General features: G+C 45.2%; 1 protein-coding gene across 1 annotated transcript; it reads right to left on the bottom strand.

The window, feature by feature from the left end:
- Window positions 1-178: 178 nt before the first annotated feature.
- Window positions 179-14,767, bottom strand: RAB1A (RAB1A, member RAS oncogene family). Its single transcript, XM_005147444.2, has 6 exons — window positions 14,517-14,767; window positions 7,490-7,562; window positions 5,237-5,332; window positions 3,680-3,775; window positions 2,534-2,665; window positions 179-2,255 (listed from the first exon to the last, which is right to left on the bottom strand). Exons 1-6 carry the CDS (start codon window positions 14,537-14,539, stop codon window positions 2,058-2,060), a joined length of 618 nt encoding a protein of 205 aa, XP_005147501.1. The 5' UTR covers window positions 14,540-14,767; the 3' UTR covers window positions 179-2,057.
- Window positions 14,768-15,487: the final 720 nt, after the last annotated feature.

Here is a 15,487-nt window from a genome sequence, read left to right as displayed (position 1 = left end):
AGCTCCCAGATTAAAACACAACAGTGCCCTTGTTCCAGGTTTCTAGGTCTGCTCTGCCCTCTTCCACACACCTCCAGCTCGACCTCTGCAGGCTCTAGCATTTAATAACACAAACACAGTAACTCAGTAATGACTTAGGGACAAAAAATAACCACCAAACAACTGGTGTAGCCCAAGCTGGTTTTGCAATGCTTTTATTACTGTATATATTAACATTGTTTTGGATAGTATGTAGCAGGCATCTTGACATTTAAGTTCATTTGTGCACTTCTCTGCAGGGAAGATGTTTTACCCTCAACACACCTCCTCCTGATTCACTCCCTGATCTTGGCAGCACTCACTACTCCTACTGCTCCTGCTCCCAAGGAGGAGCAAGTCACATTGTATAATGAATTATACCAACAAGCACATCTCTAATAGAAAGCACATCACTTTATTGTGAAGGTCTCAAGTGGAAGAGTTCAACTTAACCATGACAATACTTTATGTATTACAATTGCCTGTTGATTTATGCAACTATGTTGAAGAAAGCTGTTAGCCAAAGTCACCCCCCCCCAAAAAAAAAGAGGATATTTGCACCAGTTTTAGTTTATACCTCACAACATACCTAGGCTATATTTTTTTTACTATCACAGGGTGTATTTACTACTAGGGGAATGTTACATGGTCTTTCAAACATGAGACTATTTACAGAATAGGCTGAACATTGGAGTTTAGATAAAGCTGAACAATTTTACATGTATAGGAAGTGTTATAGGCTAGCTTTCCTGTGGCTTTTAGCTAGACATCAGGCACTAATGATTTGATTAGCTCTGTACAAAGAATCACACACTGTCCAAAACCTCTTGGCTGCTGGTTAGTTCCAAATTGTTCCAGAGAGCGCCTACTTTGAGCAACAGGCTGGGGTGGGGCCTCCCTGTCCCACTGCATCCTTCTGGTGCCTCTATGCATAACAGAATAGAAGCTAAGCTGTTGCACTAAGTCAGAAATGGACTGATTAGAAGAGGATGGAATCAACAGTATATAGAAAAGACATAATATACTGGTAGAAAGTTATACCACCTCAAGGTTACACTGAAGTCATTCATGTTAGGGAAATACTGTTCTCTACCCCTGCTATGCAAAGCGGACAGGAATTCCCTAAGTAGAGTCCTTGAGAAATAAATTAAGTTCCAAGACCAAGTTAGGGAACTGTTGTACATTCAGAGTGCATTATGCCTCCCTGAACATCGGCTGGGTGCTTCTGGTACAGCAGATGTGCCTTAAGCACCATGACCACTCACTCTTTTGGGCCACAGTCACTAGTTTCACTTGCAAGGAAGGGCTCTGGTCTACTAGGAGGTCTGAGCGCCATGGCTGCACACAGATACGTTTTGTGCACAATGCAAGCCTGATTTCCCCCTTAGCCATACAAATTAAGACAATATTTATCACCATACAGTTTGATATTACTTCCAATAAGTACAATATTTATTAAACATTTTCTTCAGTTTTGTTACATATTGTGCAACAAATTACAATATTCTGCAGCCACAAATTATATGCAGAGTATGAAGAAACTATTAATCAGATAGTGTGATCTCTCCATTTATAATTCTACAAGAAGGAACTAGCAAATCAGATCTTACATATATCTTACTAAATTTTATGCATGGAAAGTGACAGACACTGTTGTGCTGTTTGATACAAAATGGCTAAACTTCATCTTCAGAAGACTAAACCTGACATCTAAACATGCCAATAGAAACATCAAAACAAAAATACATCCTAACCAACCACAGGAAACAGTCTGGTATCAGGAAAAGCAACAAGGATTACACGTTTATAAACCAGCACACAAAGGTTTAAAACAGTTCTGAAAATGAAGTTAGCTGTCTTGAGTCAAGGGAATAAAAAAAGTCAGTATTGACCATTTACAATCTCTGACCTTTGTGGAGACGGTAAGAATCTGTTGTAGTGCAGCTACATACAGTACAATTCAGGCAATTTTTTTGTTTTTTCACTTGGGTTCAGATTGCAAATTCATTGTTGTGAGACAAAAAGGGGGGAGGCGAGTTTTAGCAGCAACCTCCACTAGACTGCTTGACTGGAGTGCTCTGAATTTTAACATTGGCCTTCTCTGGCCCACCAGCTGTCGCTCCAGGGCCCATTCGTTTTTTAATCTCAGCAGCCATGGTCATGAAAGACTGTTCTACATTTGTGGCATTCTTTGCACTGGTTTCCAAAAACGGAATTCCAAGAGAATCTGCAAATTCCTGCAAATCAAGGAACAGTGAATAGTGAGCTCACACGCTGCTTCATACCTCACCTTGTTTCCTGGGGCACCGCTGAGTAAGCTGCAAGTTCCAATACCACCACCCCACTCCCAGGCTCCAGCCTGATGAAAACTTGCATTGCATGGGGTCAGTGAGCTGCTGGCTTATGGTACCTTGACATCTACATACCAAGACACTTCTTTGCACTAGAACTTACTCAAGTGTGTTACAATCCAGAGCAGGTGCTCAACTGTGCAAACACATTAACATCAACATACCTTTGCTGTTGTATAGTCTACTACTTTCTTTGTGGTCAGATCACACTTGTTCCCCACCAACAACTTGTTGACATTTTCACTGGCATAACGGTCTATCTCCTGCAGCCACTGTTTTACATTATTGAAAGACTCCTAGGAGATAAGAGAGCAGTCAGCAAGACCCTTAAAACCAAGCGGAAAGCTCAGCATTATTTAGCAATGACTGGGAAAGAAGATAAAGCAATGTACTTCATTTATCAGTGTGACTACCAACCACAAGAGAGCTCCCTAATGCTACAGTACTCCCCCTGATTGCCTCAGCCAACACAGGGTCTAAGCAGCTCCTCAGTCTAAGCCCTACACAATCAGCACTTCCTCCCCCCTTCTGCATTCCCCCCCAATATTTCTCCTTGCTCCATATCTTGACTATTCAACTTCTACCATCTGGGACTCTTCCTCCTCTTCCTGTAGCACAGATAAGATACAGCACAGCTAAAACCAGAAGAATCCCAGGCATTTAACAAAGCACTAGGTATTAGGTGCAAACCACATTGTTGTAGGGATGATGGAACGACCTTTTTCTCCAGAAATGCAGAACTGCCACACTGCACCGATATCCAAGTTAACAGTTGAACACAACTGTTCTTTTTCTACCAATTCAGGAAACTCTACACTTCCCAAAAGCCCTTCAGACAGGGCTACTGCATCAGTAATCTTCAGAGAGCTTTCACAGAAGACACTGCCTCAGTTGTACCCTGCACACATGCTGACAATTTTCTGCTTCAAGTGCCAGGTTTTGCTGCAGATCAAAGTTCAAATACCTTAAGAGATGTTTCAACAACTTCCACCAGTAACTCAGACTTCCTGTGACCAAAAGCAGGGTGAGAAGTATTCACACTGAACAATCAATTACCTGCCCAGCAAGTTTTAGGTTAAGCCTAAAATAAAATGACTATAAAGCCACAGATCCCATTGCTCCATTTATTTCTGCACTTAGCCCCAAACCAAAGACTAAGACATACATTTGGCTTCATAAACTTTAATACAGCCTGAAGAACATGATCACTGTCTCCTTAGGTAGTGCTCAGTTGTTGAATTCCCAGCCTTACGTATCAGCTTAGTGTATTCCAGCAGGAGAAACTCTCCAGGGACAGGCTTACCACTTACCTGATCTGTAACATCATACACAACTATGATGCCATGAGCGCCTCTATAGTAACTGGAAGTGATAGTTCGAAACCTCTCCTGTCCTGCCGTGTCCCACTACAAGGCAAATAACAGGATCAGTTATTGCGATGTACCTGTTCCAGTGTTACATACTGGCTTCCAGAAATACAGCTCAGCTGATCAGCCATCCAACTACAAGCACCTCCAAGTCACAGCTACAAAAGCAGCTCTGAAACTGTATGCATCAAATAGAATTTGAGAAGATCAGGATACTTTAACTGAGAATTAACTTCGGTAGGTACTTCTCTAAAGTGCTCATTTGTCTGGTTTCAGGCAAGTGTAGCCAAGAGATCTCACCAAGGAAAACATTAAGCAATTCTGACCCATGAAGGAGCCATGGTTCAGTGGTCAGAAGAACAAACAAACCAGGGCTTGAAAACCTGCTAGGAATAAGGTCAGAGATATGTGGGTCTAACATGACCACTCCCTTCAAATTCCTTTGTACAGGAGCTGCAGCAATGCATTTGAAAGCAACATCCTCTTCAGAGAATGAAATGCAACTCAAACAAAGCCTGGTTCCCTTCCCATGCAGGAAGAGTTAAGGAGGCACACTAGGTGCTGGGCTTCTTCCCCCCACCAGGGCAGAACAGCACTCACCCAAACACCTCTCTCCCTGGAGCCACATCAAGAATAGGGCTGGCTGTGTATTAAAAACAGACTCACAGCCAGATTTCAGCAGTGACAGCACTCCTAGTGGGCTGCTCTGGACTCAGGACACTCACAACAGTCTGGAGGCTCAGACTCAGGCTTCTGGCTGTAAACTCTACTTCTGCTTCACAATATGGCCTGGAATCCCTGAGTCACTGCCTTCCAGTCCTGACAGCCTCTGCTTGAGCTGGAAACAGTGGCTGACAAGGATTGTGTGACCTTGCATAGATATTAGATTTCATCACACCAGTCACCCTTTTAGAGTGCTTCACGATTAGAGGAAAGAACTGCCAAGTCCCTTCCCCTGCTTAATTCCAAGTGAAAGGCCAAAAGTGTAACTAGAAAACATTGCCCAGTGCTAAAGCAGACAGGCCAGTTACCAGCATCTGTGTCAAGTTTTCCATGCAGGTCAACAAAAAGAGTTTCCAGCACTGGACACTGCAGTCTGCTATTAACAGCTGCTGCAGAATTCTTGGCATCTTGGACAACTGAGTTGTGATATTCCTGCACTTGCACAAATCCTTGCTAAATACTGCAAAACTACACCAGTTTTGAGAAGAGAGCACTTCAGCACAGGATTCTACCCTCCAGCTCACATCCCCTAGTGCCTTTTAAATACTTCATCTCTTTCTTCTTCCCAGGAAAAAAGTTCAGTCAGCCTTCATAAGCATCCTTCTTTAAGGATAGCTCATGGAATCCTGTCTTGTAAAAACTGCGTAGCTTCTTGTAGCAGAGAAGATATTGCTTCTATTTTATTGATTAAAGTACAAAGATAACTATCAATAGTTATGAATGTAGTTCTGTGCTTCAACAGATTAAAGTACGCAGGAGTTGAGAAATGCTACTTACTATCTGAAGCTTGATTGTTTTCCCATCTAGTTCTATAGTTCTGATTTTGAAGTCCACACCAATCGTGCTGATGTAACTTTCTGTGTACGTGTCATCCTAGGAGAAAGAGTGAACAGAAGTCAAGCCAGCTGCACCTCTTCCACAGTCACCTACTTCATTATGCAACAGGCAGGCACCAGGCAGACAAAGGTACTTAATTCCCTAGCAAAACCAGTCTGATCATTCACGGCAAAATCCAGAGGGTAGAAAGTATTTTCAGAGTGTTTGCTTTACACAAACTCTGCAGTTTCTTAAAAGCACCTCAAACAACAAGAGTTATGTTCCAGAGACCAGTTAAAAAGCCCCCTCTGGAAATCCTGCAGTGTCAAGTCCTTTTGAACTGTAGTTGAAAAACAGTCTCTGCTCATGTTGGCAGATTGAGGAGCTACTTAGAATAACCATTACAGTTACTAAGATGCCTCAGACTTTCATTTTCCTTTGATGATTTTTCATCTGTATTATAGAGCAGCTACCTACAAGTCAGAGGCTTTGCCTCAGTCACACTCCACATCTGAATTTCAGATCCTCTGCTGCCACAGCTGGTTGCTAAGGCAGTTTAGAGTTACAGCTGAGGTACTTGTGTTAAGTCCTCAGCTCTGCAGTCTGTGTAAATACAGGAAGGAAAACACAGCACTGATTTAGCAGCTTACATGGACCTGACTGCAGGGTCTCCAGCAGGCCTTAAGACACATAGGAAGTGCTGGATGAGTCTCTGCTACCTTCTAGTGACTGTTAGCTTGTCAGCATGAAGAAAGTTTCTATTCCCAAAGCACCAGCAGGATAGAACTTAATGTAAAATATACTACAAAAGGCTTTATGCAACCAACAGCTATGTATTTTTTTGGTTGTGAATGGAAGACACATTAGGCAATATATCTGCCTGAGGGAACACATGCAAGTAAGAAACATTAAGCCTTTTGGAATGACATGACATTTATTTCCTTAACATTTCAATACTCAAAAGGGTATGTTTGAAAAGCCTGATGCAATTTAACCTACAGCAAGAACATAGGTAAGTGAATGCTGTGGTAATTCTTTATGTCAGGGTAAAAGTCAAATTTCTAAAGGAAAAAGCTAATTAGCTGAAGAAGCACCAGATAACTTAAGGTGCTGGCTATCCAAAAAGGGAGGCTGGATTATTCACACGATGCCAATATTAATTCAGAAGTATCTGCAAGAAAAGCAGGCAAGACTGATCTGGGAACACTGCTCAAGCCTTGGTGTCACTTCCAACCCAATGCCTCCAGGTCTTTGAGCAGAGCAGATACATGCTTCTAGTGTTCATACTGGTTTTGGTGTCTCCCTATCCTAATACAGCACAAACAGCAGTTGGAGTAGCTTTAATTTAGGTGATGCCATTTGTACACACCAGACCAGTATTTCATATTAATAACATGAAACACAACAGGCTGTCTCCAGAGGTGCCTAAAGCAATTGTTTGAGCTGTGAAACTGCTGCCATCACCTTGCAGTATGAGACTCAAGTTTGTGGACTAGTGCTCCACATTCTCCCTTCCTCTCCTCCCATGACAACATAAAGCTACGCTTTGGCATAGTCATAAGAGTTCACTGTACTCCAGCTTTTTCTACTCAGAGCTGTCAAATCCATTTTAACTTTTCCTATTGACAACAAAACTTGAGTTTCTTGCATCAAATTTCAGCCACAGCAGCTTACCAGCTATTTTAACATTTATTATACATTCATTCACTAAAGGAAGCATAAAGACTTATTATTCCTAGAGCATTATTTAAATCAGTCCTCCCCCTGGCTAAGCAATTGATAGGCCTTTTCAATGAAGACATCAAACTTCATCTGGCTGGAAATATTCAGATCAAGTAGTAAATGATGAAGGTGTTGCCCTGACACACTTGTACTCTTCATGCCTAAAAGCACACACCCCAGAATTCAAGTATGTTCTTCCATCTTCAATGTTCTACCACTAGTGTAATGATGGAAGTTAATTTAAGATACCTTGTTCTCAGCTAACAGGAAAATGAAAATTAAGCTTAGACATATTCATGATACTATTTCTTTCCATATTACTCATACATCATCTAGGAACAGAAGACAGGAGAGTTCTGCAGTATTTTCATTATTCCTTGGAATACCAAACCTGACAGACATCAGTCCTTTCAAGAAGTTCTTGTAGCAGAGAGGTGCTTGCTAAGTACCTGGTAGGTTTTTTACATAGAGTTTTCAAGCACGATCACTTACTGCAAACCTAAGTAGAAGGCAAGATTTCCCAACACCGGAGTCTCCAATCAGAAGTAGCTTGAATAAATAGTCACTGCAGAAGGAAAAAAACAAGATTAAGTCACTTAATGACAAACACTATTGAGAACCAAGTTCCTTATAGCTAGTGTATTATGAAGGGTAAGTTAATTTACTACTGGGGAAGGCACCTGTAACTCCAAGCTTTTCTAGCCTGAACTGGATAGGTACTCACAATTTACTTGGGAAGGGAAGATGCTCTGAACACAACATTTTTGCTTCAAACTGTGCTTTTCTAGGAAGTTACTCTAGGGCTATTATATGACTATCAGCAAGACTAACACAGGCCTGCTTCAGCTCTTTGTGTTCTAGCTAAGATTAAAATCATGCAATTAAGTGAAAGCCTCACTGCTTGGTTGAGTGACTCAAGTAACACGCAGATGGTAGTAACAGCCTGCTGCCCACCAGAGCCATTGTCTCTGCATCTCCTTTAAAGTCAAAGGCTTGATTTTACTGCCCAGCTTCACCAATACCACATAGCTGGCCAAAGGCAACAAATTCTTTCCTCAGCTTAAGTTACCCAAATTTAGGTTCCAGCTGAACCCAACAGCACAATATGCAATTTAAATACACGAACTATGAATGCTAAGTTTAGTGGCCTGCTAAAACAAAATGAACATCCACCTCCCACCATAGACTATTAACAGCTGACAGCAACTACATACTCCACTTGCCTTTCAGGAACTAAAATAGAGCTAAAGCCATTGCCAGAAGAGGTTTTGTTCATTCTCCAGAGGATGTCAGATGTGATATTAGGAATTCTCAAGTAACACTGGAAGAGGTGACATTTTATTTGCCTAATACTAAGCTCTCCAACACTGAGGGAACAAGTGTATACCATCAATGCCCAACCTAGACTTCACTTCAACAAGTAGTGAAGACTTCATGGTTGGCATACATTAGATTTTGTGTTAGTCATAAGACTAATGGGGCAGCTTAATACTAGAGATCAAGTAGCACAGGGAAAGCACCAAGCCACCACTTACACAAGCTATTTTACTTTGCATGTACTAGACCAAACCAGTCTATGTTTACAACTCTTCAGCCCTGTGGTGTCCAGGATTCAGCCCCATTCTTGTTTAACCACAAGAGTTTAAACCAGATATATTTCCATGCCCCCCTAACCAAACTGAGAAGATAAAGTATATGCAAATGCCCAAAGTCAACTGTCCCCACCTATTATTCTTCAGCACTGACACTGACTCTGGCTGGCAGGAATCCAGCCAGGAAACTGCATCCATACAGCCAAGCAGATGGTCAACTGCTCTGCTAGTAACTGCTCTGCTCAAGTGCCCAAATAACCATGATCATGGCTGGTCCCTGTCAGCAAGAACAAACTCAACTGAAACCTCCTTCAGTTTCCACAGCACTGCTCTTAAGACTACAGGCCAGAAATGGCAAATGTAGCAACTAAAAAGCTGATCCTTAAAATGCAAGCTCCTCCCACACTGCAAACCTAAAAGCACTCAAGTTATTACAAATAAAATCAAAGCCAAAGAATACATAGCAGTGCACAGCCACAGAACTCACTACTCCACCTGTCAAGTCATTACTACTACAAGGCAAGATGGTTTTAGTATGACAGTTAACCTAAACTGTTCAAGGGATATAAGTTACATCACAATCCACATATCACAGAATCATAGACTCTTAACAGCTTCAAGAGAGCTGAAACGTTATTACTGGCCAGAAGCATTATTACTGCTTGTGCTCTTACACAGGTGATCACAGCCAAAAGACATGTTTCTTGAAGCTTGGGCCTACCCATAAGGGGACACCAAAATCCCTCCTCACAACCTGGAATCCAGAGTACTGCCTCCCCATGTGCTTTAAAAGAGTTTTGTGTTTCCTGTGGCTCCGTTTGTGCACACCACTGCCCCTCTGACCAGACAGTGCTTGAGGATGTGCTTGTGCTTTATCACAAGCAAAAAACATGTTTTAAGCCTAAGCATCACAATAAAAAATAAATTGTTTAAGCCTCAACATCACTGAAGTGGGACTGTATTTACCAGTGTTACAGTCACTCTCAGTTACCCAGCTCTGTTGTTCCTCATCCACCAACACCCATCAGGAACAGAGGCAAGGGAATATCCAATAGCAACTGCAGCAAGACACATTTAATACTTCTTACCCCACTAATAATTTAGCTCAAGAGCAGCAGAGAAACCTGGGTCTCCAGGTTACACAGAGTAAGTTACAACAGCTCCGAGACCTGGTCCACTGTTAAACCTATGCCTTCTTCCCCATGATTAGACATAAACTGATGCCACAACTGCCTAAGCCTTCAAGCAGCTCCTTACTACTTCAGCAGGGAGCTTCGGTTGTTCAGTTCTCTGCAAAACCAGAATTTTCAGCAGGCCTGAAGTTAAATTATTACTTACAGCAAGCACTAATACACTTGAAAGTATTAGAGCTTGTAGCATGTTATAATCCCCTTAAGAATGGTAGCACATGAATATTACCACTGTGTTGTCTTCACTAAAATTAGTGGGGGAAAAAAATCCTTCTAGTGTAGCAAAGTAAAGTTTCAGCAATGAGTCTGAAAGATTTACTTATGAGCCTCCCCTTGCTTCCAAGGGGAATTCAGGTCCCCCCAGCCCCCAGAATCAAGTAGCTTGTCTTGCCCTGTTACTCTTAGCACTGAGAGCAGCTCAGAACTGGATCTACCCTGCCATTAAATCTTTTACTGTTCAGGAGCAAACAAGAATAATGGTTTATACACAGCACTACTGTTAACACATCAAAACCCAGAAGCTTTAAATACTGGGTTTGACATCTTTGTTATTAAAACCTTCCCTCACTTTTGGCTGCAGTACTTCCTGAAGCAAGTGACAACCCCAGGCTCACACGGTGACTTAAGCCAAGGCCAGCACCCATCAGGCTGCAGCATGGCTGGAAATGGACTTGACTGATTGAGCTCTGTCCCTGACCATAGAAACAGGTGATGTGCCACAAAAAAAAAAAAAATCGAGTTTTTCCAGGTAAGCAAGACTGACACTTAGACCTGCATCAATTCGGAGGTAATTTAAGAACCTCTCTATTTAGGTTTTAAAGAGATTAAAATCATTTCATATGCCAGCAATACAGTGCTTTCCTTTTTAGATACAGCTACTCTAAGACCTTTGAAAATACAGCAGGTGCCTTGAGAGAAACCTTGAGAACCAACTCAGAAGCCTGTTACACATGGTGTGCTGCTAGAGACAGCTCTCAGGGTATAGCAACAGTTTAGATCAAATAAAAATGAAAATAAGCTCCAAAAACTTGCAGAGATCTATTTTTAGATGGACATACACTGAGAGAACATTTGTGTTAACAGGTTCAGCTGTAGCAATGTGGCCAACAAGCCCTGCAGGTTAATTTTGGTATTTACTCCTGAAGAGCCACACCACCATTTCTGAAGCCACTGAATTTTGCTCTTTAAACTTGGAAGCTTAACTCATTAGCTCTTCCAGTTTAGGGAGCCTTCACAAAGCAGGCTGAGGTATGCAGCATAATCTTCTCCACAATACCTGGAGATAGTGTGAATTCAGATTTATCATTCAGCTATCTCTCACCATTTATATAAGCAAGTCGTACCTCACTCCTGTAAGACAGCACACTGGAAGAACATGTGCAGCAAGGCAGGTAGGTTTGTACTGTCAATAAGAGTAAGGCTTTCAAATCCTCTCCATCAGGAAGAGGATATGGCAACTTCCTCTTGCCAAAGAGATAAACGATATGTATGTGTTAAGTTTAATTGCCTCCTGCCAAAAAAGGCACCTCCAAAGCAGCCCTGTCAAATTCTCAAGCCGTGAAGCAGCATCTTCCTGCTGCAAGCATTTCCCACGCAGCAGTCAGCAAGTTCAGCAGAACACCAGGAAGTCAAATTCAGGACAGACTTAGACACAGCTGTGTACAACAAGGGACCTGTGGGCCTCTGATACTGCCTTTCATACAGGTAAATGTGGGGATTTTCTAAATGCCAGGGAGGTTTAATGCCAAAGCAGACAAGACTAGGTGGTTATCCATACCCAAGAAGGAATGGCAGGAATCTGCTTTAATCATTATGTCAGCTGCACATTTACTGTGGAAAAGGTACTCGCAGCAGCCTCAAATCCCCAGTCTTTGTTCTACCACCCAAGAAAATTTGAAGCACAGCTGTCTGATTACACACTGCTTGTATAAGAAAACAGAATCCAGAAGACAAAGCCACTCTGCATCACAGATTGCTGTCTGGAAAGGTGAGAACACAACAATTTCAGATCATTCCAGCAACCCAGAAGCTGTCATTCAATTCTTGTCTACTGAACATCATCACACAAGACTGACATTCTCCCCACCCCTCTCAGTATTCACTAACTCTTCTGAAGAACGCACAAACCCCAAATTTACTCTTAAAAACACTTCATCTCCTCCTATCTCCTTGAAGGAGGTATCTAGAACAAGATCCAGACACTAGAGAACACTGATCAAGACTAATTGCTGATACCACTTGGCTGTTAGCTAGCTCACCCACCAGCGTGTTTATGCTAGTCAGCCTACTACATGCAAGTTGCATAAGGGGTAGGAAATGCCTAACCTGACATGATCTAGTCACCACAGAGTCAATATTGACATTTCCCTCATTTAAACACCGTAACGGGGGAGGAAGGCAGAAGAAATACATCCCAGTGGGCAGGTGTTCCCGGAATTTAGCTTCCAAACAGTAGCACTAACATTTCATCCATCCCTCTTCAGCTCCTTCACTCAAAGAAAAGCACATCAACTACCTCACTAAGCTGCCCTACAGCTCTGGAAGTTCAGGAAGCTGCAAGAATACACACCAACCCCTTGAAACCCTTGCACCAGCAGCTGCTAATCTGTAACTTCAGCATGAAAACTGAAGGAGGCAGGTCTTTCACCTTTAACCAGCTCTCCCACTGGCCTCTGACAAAGCTCTGGTATATCCAGAGGAGAGGATTTGGGGCTATAGTCTGATCTGAAGTTGTGATAAGGGAGTGAGAATGTGTTACATTATAGACAAGGAACTCTTAAAAGGACAAATGGTCATCTATATTTATATCTGTTACAGGTAACAGAACGAATAGTGTTGTAATCCTGCTTGAACACTGATTCAAGTACACATATTACAGTGACAGATAATTTCTGTCCATCTCACCACACCCTTCCCCATTCTCTATCCTCATCCTGCAGACACAATCCTGTCAGGAAGTACCAATTTAATACTACAAATTAATCTTAAAATACAGCTTTTCCTCCATTTCAGTTTCAAGGACTCGGCCCTCACCACCAGGAACAAGCACTCTTCACAGGCTGAACCTCCCTCAAAATATTTTCCCTATCTTCATAACATCCAGTATCTCATTTCAGGTAACTCCTCTCTGCATCAGCCTAGAAAGCAGAGAGGCTTTACCAAGGGAAAAAAATACCCATGAAAACAGCCTTCTTCAACCAGTTTCTGAACACTGTTAGCGGTCCAACACTTTGCTGGCAGTTTTTCACTACAAAGCCCACCAGTCCACAAAATAAAGTTTAACTCTGAGTAACAGTACAACCACAGAGGTACCAACTATTTGCTGGTCTTTCACCCACTGAGTAACTCCAGTGACTGTTTTGGTGTTTTCCAAAGCCACATGAGGAAGGCTGTTGTGTCACCTTGCCAAGATGTAACCCGAGTTCCTGGCTGTACCTCTTAACTATCCCCAACAATCTCACACTACCAAATGACTCCTTGGCCTTCTACTCCTGCTTGCTCTTCAGGTGATTTTAACGGGCCTAGAGTGCTTGCAACCACACTGCCATAAGCATTGAGCACAAAAGCCATAGCCACAGAAGTCAATAGCCTCAGCTGTGTGGCAAAGCATGGTTTGAGGACTGAAGTTGTGAAAGCACCATCCATGATGAGAGGCAACGGGTATCTAGAGCTGTAACATCATACCACACGTGCATGTGAATACCATAACCACTTCAGTTACATTACAAGGCACAGTGGCTTCATCATCCCAAAGTGGAGTGCTAGCAAAGCCTGCATCTGAAATACTAAAATCACTCTTCAACCATAACGTGTTAAGAGCACAGCAGTTTTAAAAGTGCTTTTAAAACTAATCCCAACTCTCTCCCCTTACTCACTCAAAAAAGCCATGAGCAAAACAAGGTTTATGGCCCCTGACATCCTGGTGGGCAAGTCCCTGCTCTTCCAGTTACCAGGATACAGTCAGCTATTGACCAGGGAGCTCAGGCATCCCTACTCCTGAGCAGGCCAATTACAGAGAAAGGCCATAAACACAATACGAGGTACAACAAACCTCGAAAAACGCCAGTGTCGTTACCAGGTTTTCTAGGCAAGCCCTATTTCAGTTCAAGACAACCCCAAGAGCGTTTCATTATCAACTCCCAGCGTTGCAAAATCTACATAGGCAAGAAGTGTTTTGCAAGAGCCATGTGACACACACATGACTTGCAGCTAAAGTGAAGGGTGGACCTCTGACTACTAAGCTGCCAGCAGCAAACCGGCCAGGAAGATCGGCTTTCACAAAGCGCTGGTTTCCCCCCCGTCACTTGTTGAAGCCTGGGCCCCGATGCGCAGTATGGAGATCCGGGAATATCGCTGTCCGCTGCTTCCATACTTACTGCGCTCCAGAGGACAGAGGCGGGATGCCGGAACCACCGGGATCACCGGCCCCACTGCGCCGGTTTATGGCGGAGGCATCATTAACTTTTCATAGCCCGCCCCGCCAGGGCCCGTAACCCAACCCCAAGCCAGGGAAGGCTCCCGCAGGCCTAGCGCCTCCACGGCCCCCGGAGCACCGCTCCTTCTGTGGCCGGGGGCCCTCAGACCCGAAGGCTCGGCCCTTCCGCCCCGCTCCTTTACCCCCCCCACCCCTGCGTCAGGCCCGGCGGCCACCTCCCTCCTTCCCCCCGCCGCCCGCCGATCGCACTCCCCCCACCGCGCCGCGGAGCCGCGACTAGGCCCTGCCCGGCCCGCACTCACTATTCGGGATTCATGCTGGACATGTCCGTGGGGCCCACGGCCCGAGGGACGGCGAGCGCGCTGTGAGGGGGGACGGTCGCGGCCTGGCACCTCCCGCCGCCGAGGCGGGCGCTTCGCGGATGCAGACGTCCAACGGCTGCCGCCTTCGCCCGGCGCTCGGCTCGGCCTGCCCCTCCGCCGGCGCCCTGCCCGCTCCGCGGCCTCCGCGCTCGCTCCTCAGCCCAAAATGGCTGCCCGAGCCCAACCAGGAAACGGGGCGGCCTCTCGCCGAGCAGCGCTTACATGGCCGGGGGGCGGCCGCGGGGCACGCCGGGAAACCGAGTCTGCCTGCGGCGGGCGCTGCCGCTCCTCTGCGCGGGTAGAACTCGCTTTCCCGGCGTGCCCCGCGGCGGCGGCGGCGCATGCGCCCGGGCACGCCTTTCTTCCCTGGGCCCCGTCGGCTGGCCGCGGCGGCTGGCGCTGCGGATTGGCTGGGGAGGAGCCGGCTCGCGGTGACGTCAGCGGGAAGACGTGGCAGCTCGGACGAGTCACCGCGCGGGCAGGAGGGGGGCGTGGCCTCTGCGGGCGGGGCGGGGCGGGGCGCGAGCTGCCGCGCCCGAGCCTCCCCCCCCTTCCCCGTTACCCCCTCCCCATCCCGGTGCCGGTGCCCGGGGCGGCCGCTGGAGCCGCCGGTGCCGCTCGGGCCTGGCTCCCCCGCCTCGGGCCCGCACGTAGCGATCCGGTGTTAAAGCGCCTCACAAAGGGCCGGGGTAGGGCGGGTTCGGTGAGGAGTGCAATGAGGGCCCGGTGGGGTCCGTCTCTGAAGGGGAACCTTCGGTTGCAGCACAAGCCGGGTGCTTGTTTCACCGCTCACCTTCGTGTCCGTGAGGGGTAAAAATGGAGCGGTTCCAATCAAACAGGAACCACAGGGGCGGGTTGACATCTGTGGAGAAGCAGGCACCTGCAGGAGCTCAGACCTCTTCTCCCCATGC

The sequence above is a fragment of the Melopsittacus undulatus genome, chromosome 3 (genome assembly GCF_012275295.1).
Source record: "Melopsittacus undulatus isolate bMelUnd1 chromosome 3, bMelUnd1.mat.Z, whole genome shotgun sequence".
Lineage (NCBI taxonomy): Eukaryota > Metazoa > Chordata > Aves > Psittaciformes > Psittaculidae > Melopsittacus > Melopsittacus undulatus.
This window is presented reverse-complemented; position numbering and strand designations above follow the sequence as displayed.

Bases quoted from the DNA above. Each gene is read 5' to 3' on its own strand.
- RAB1A (XM_005147444.2), bottom strand. From the start codon at position 14,539: ATGTCCAGCATGAATCCCGAATA. The intron at 5,333-7,489 runs GTAAGTGATCGT...TCTTTCTCCTAG, and splicing joins GCCTTCTACTTAGGTTTGCA to GATGACACGTACACAGAAAG. The intron at 2,256-2,533 runs GTATGTTGATGT...CTTGATTTGCAG, and splicing joins TAGACTATACAACAGCAAAG to GAATTTGCAGATTCTCTTGG.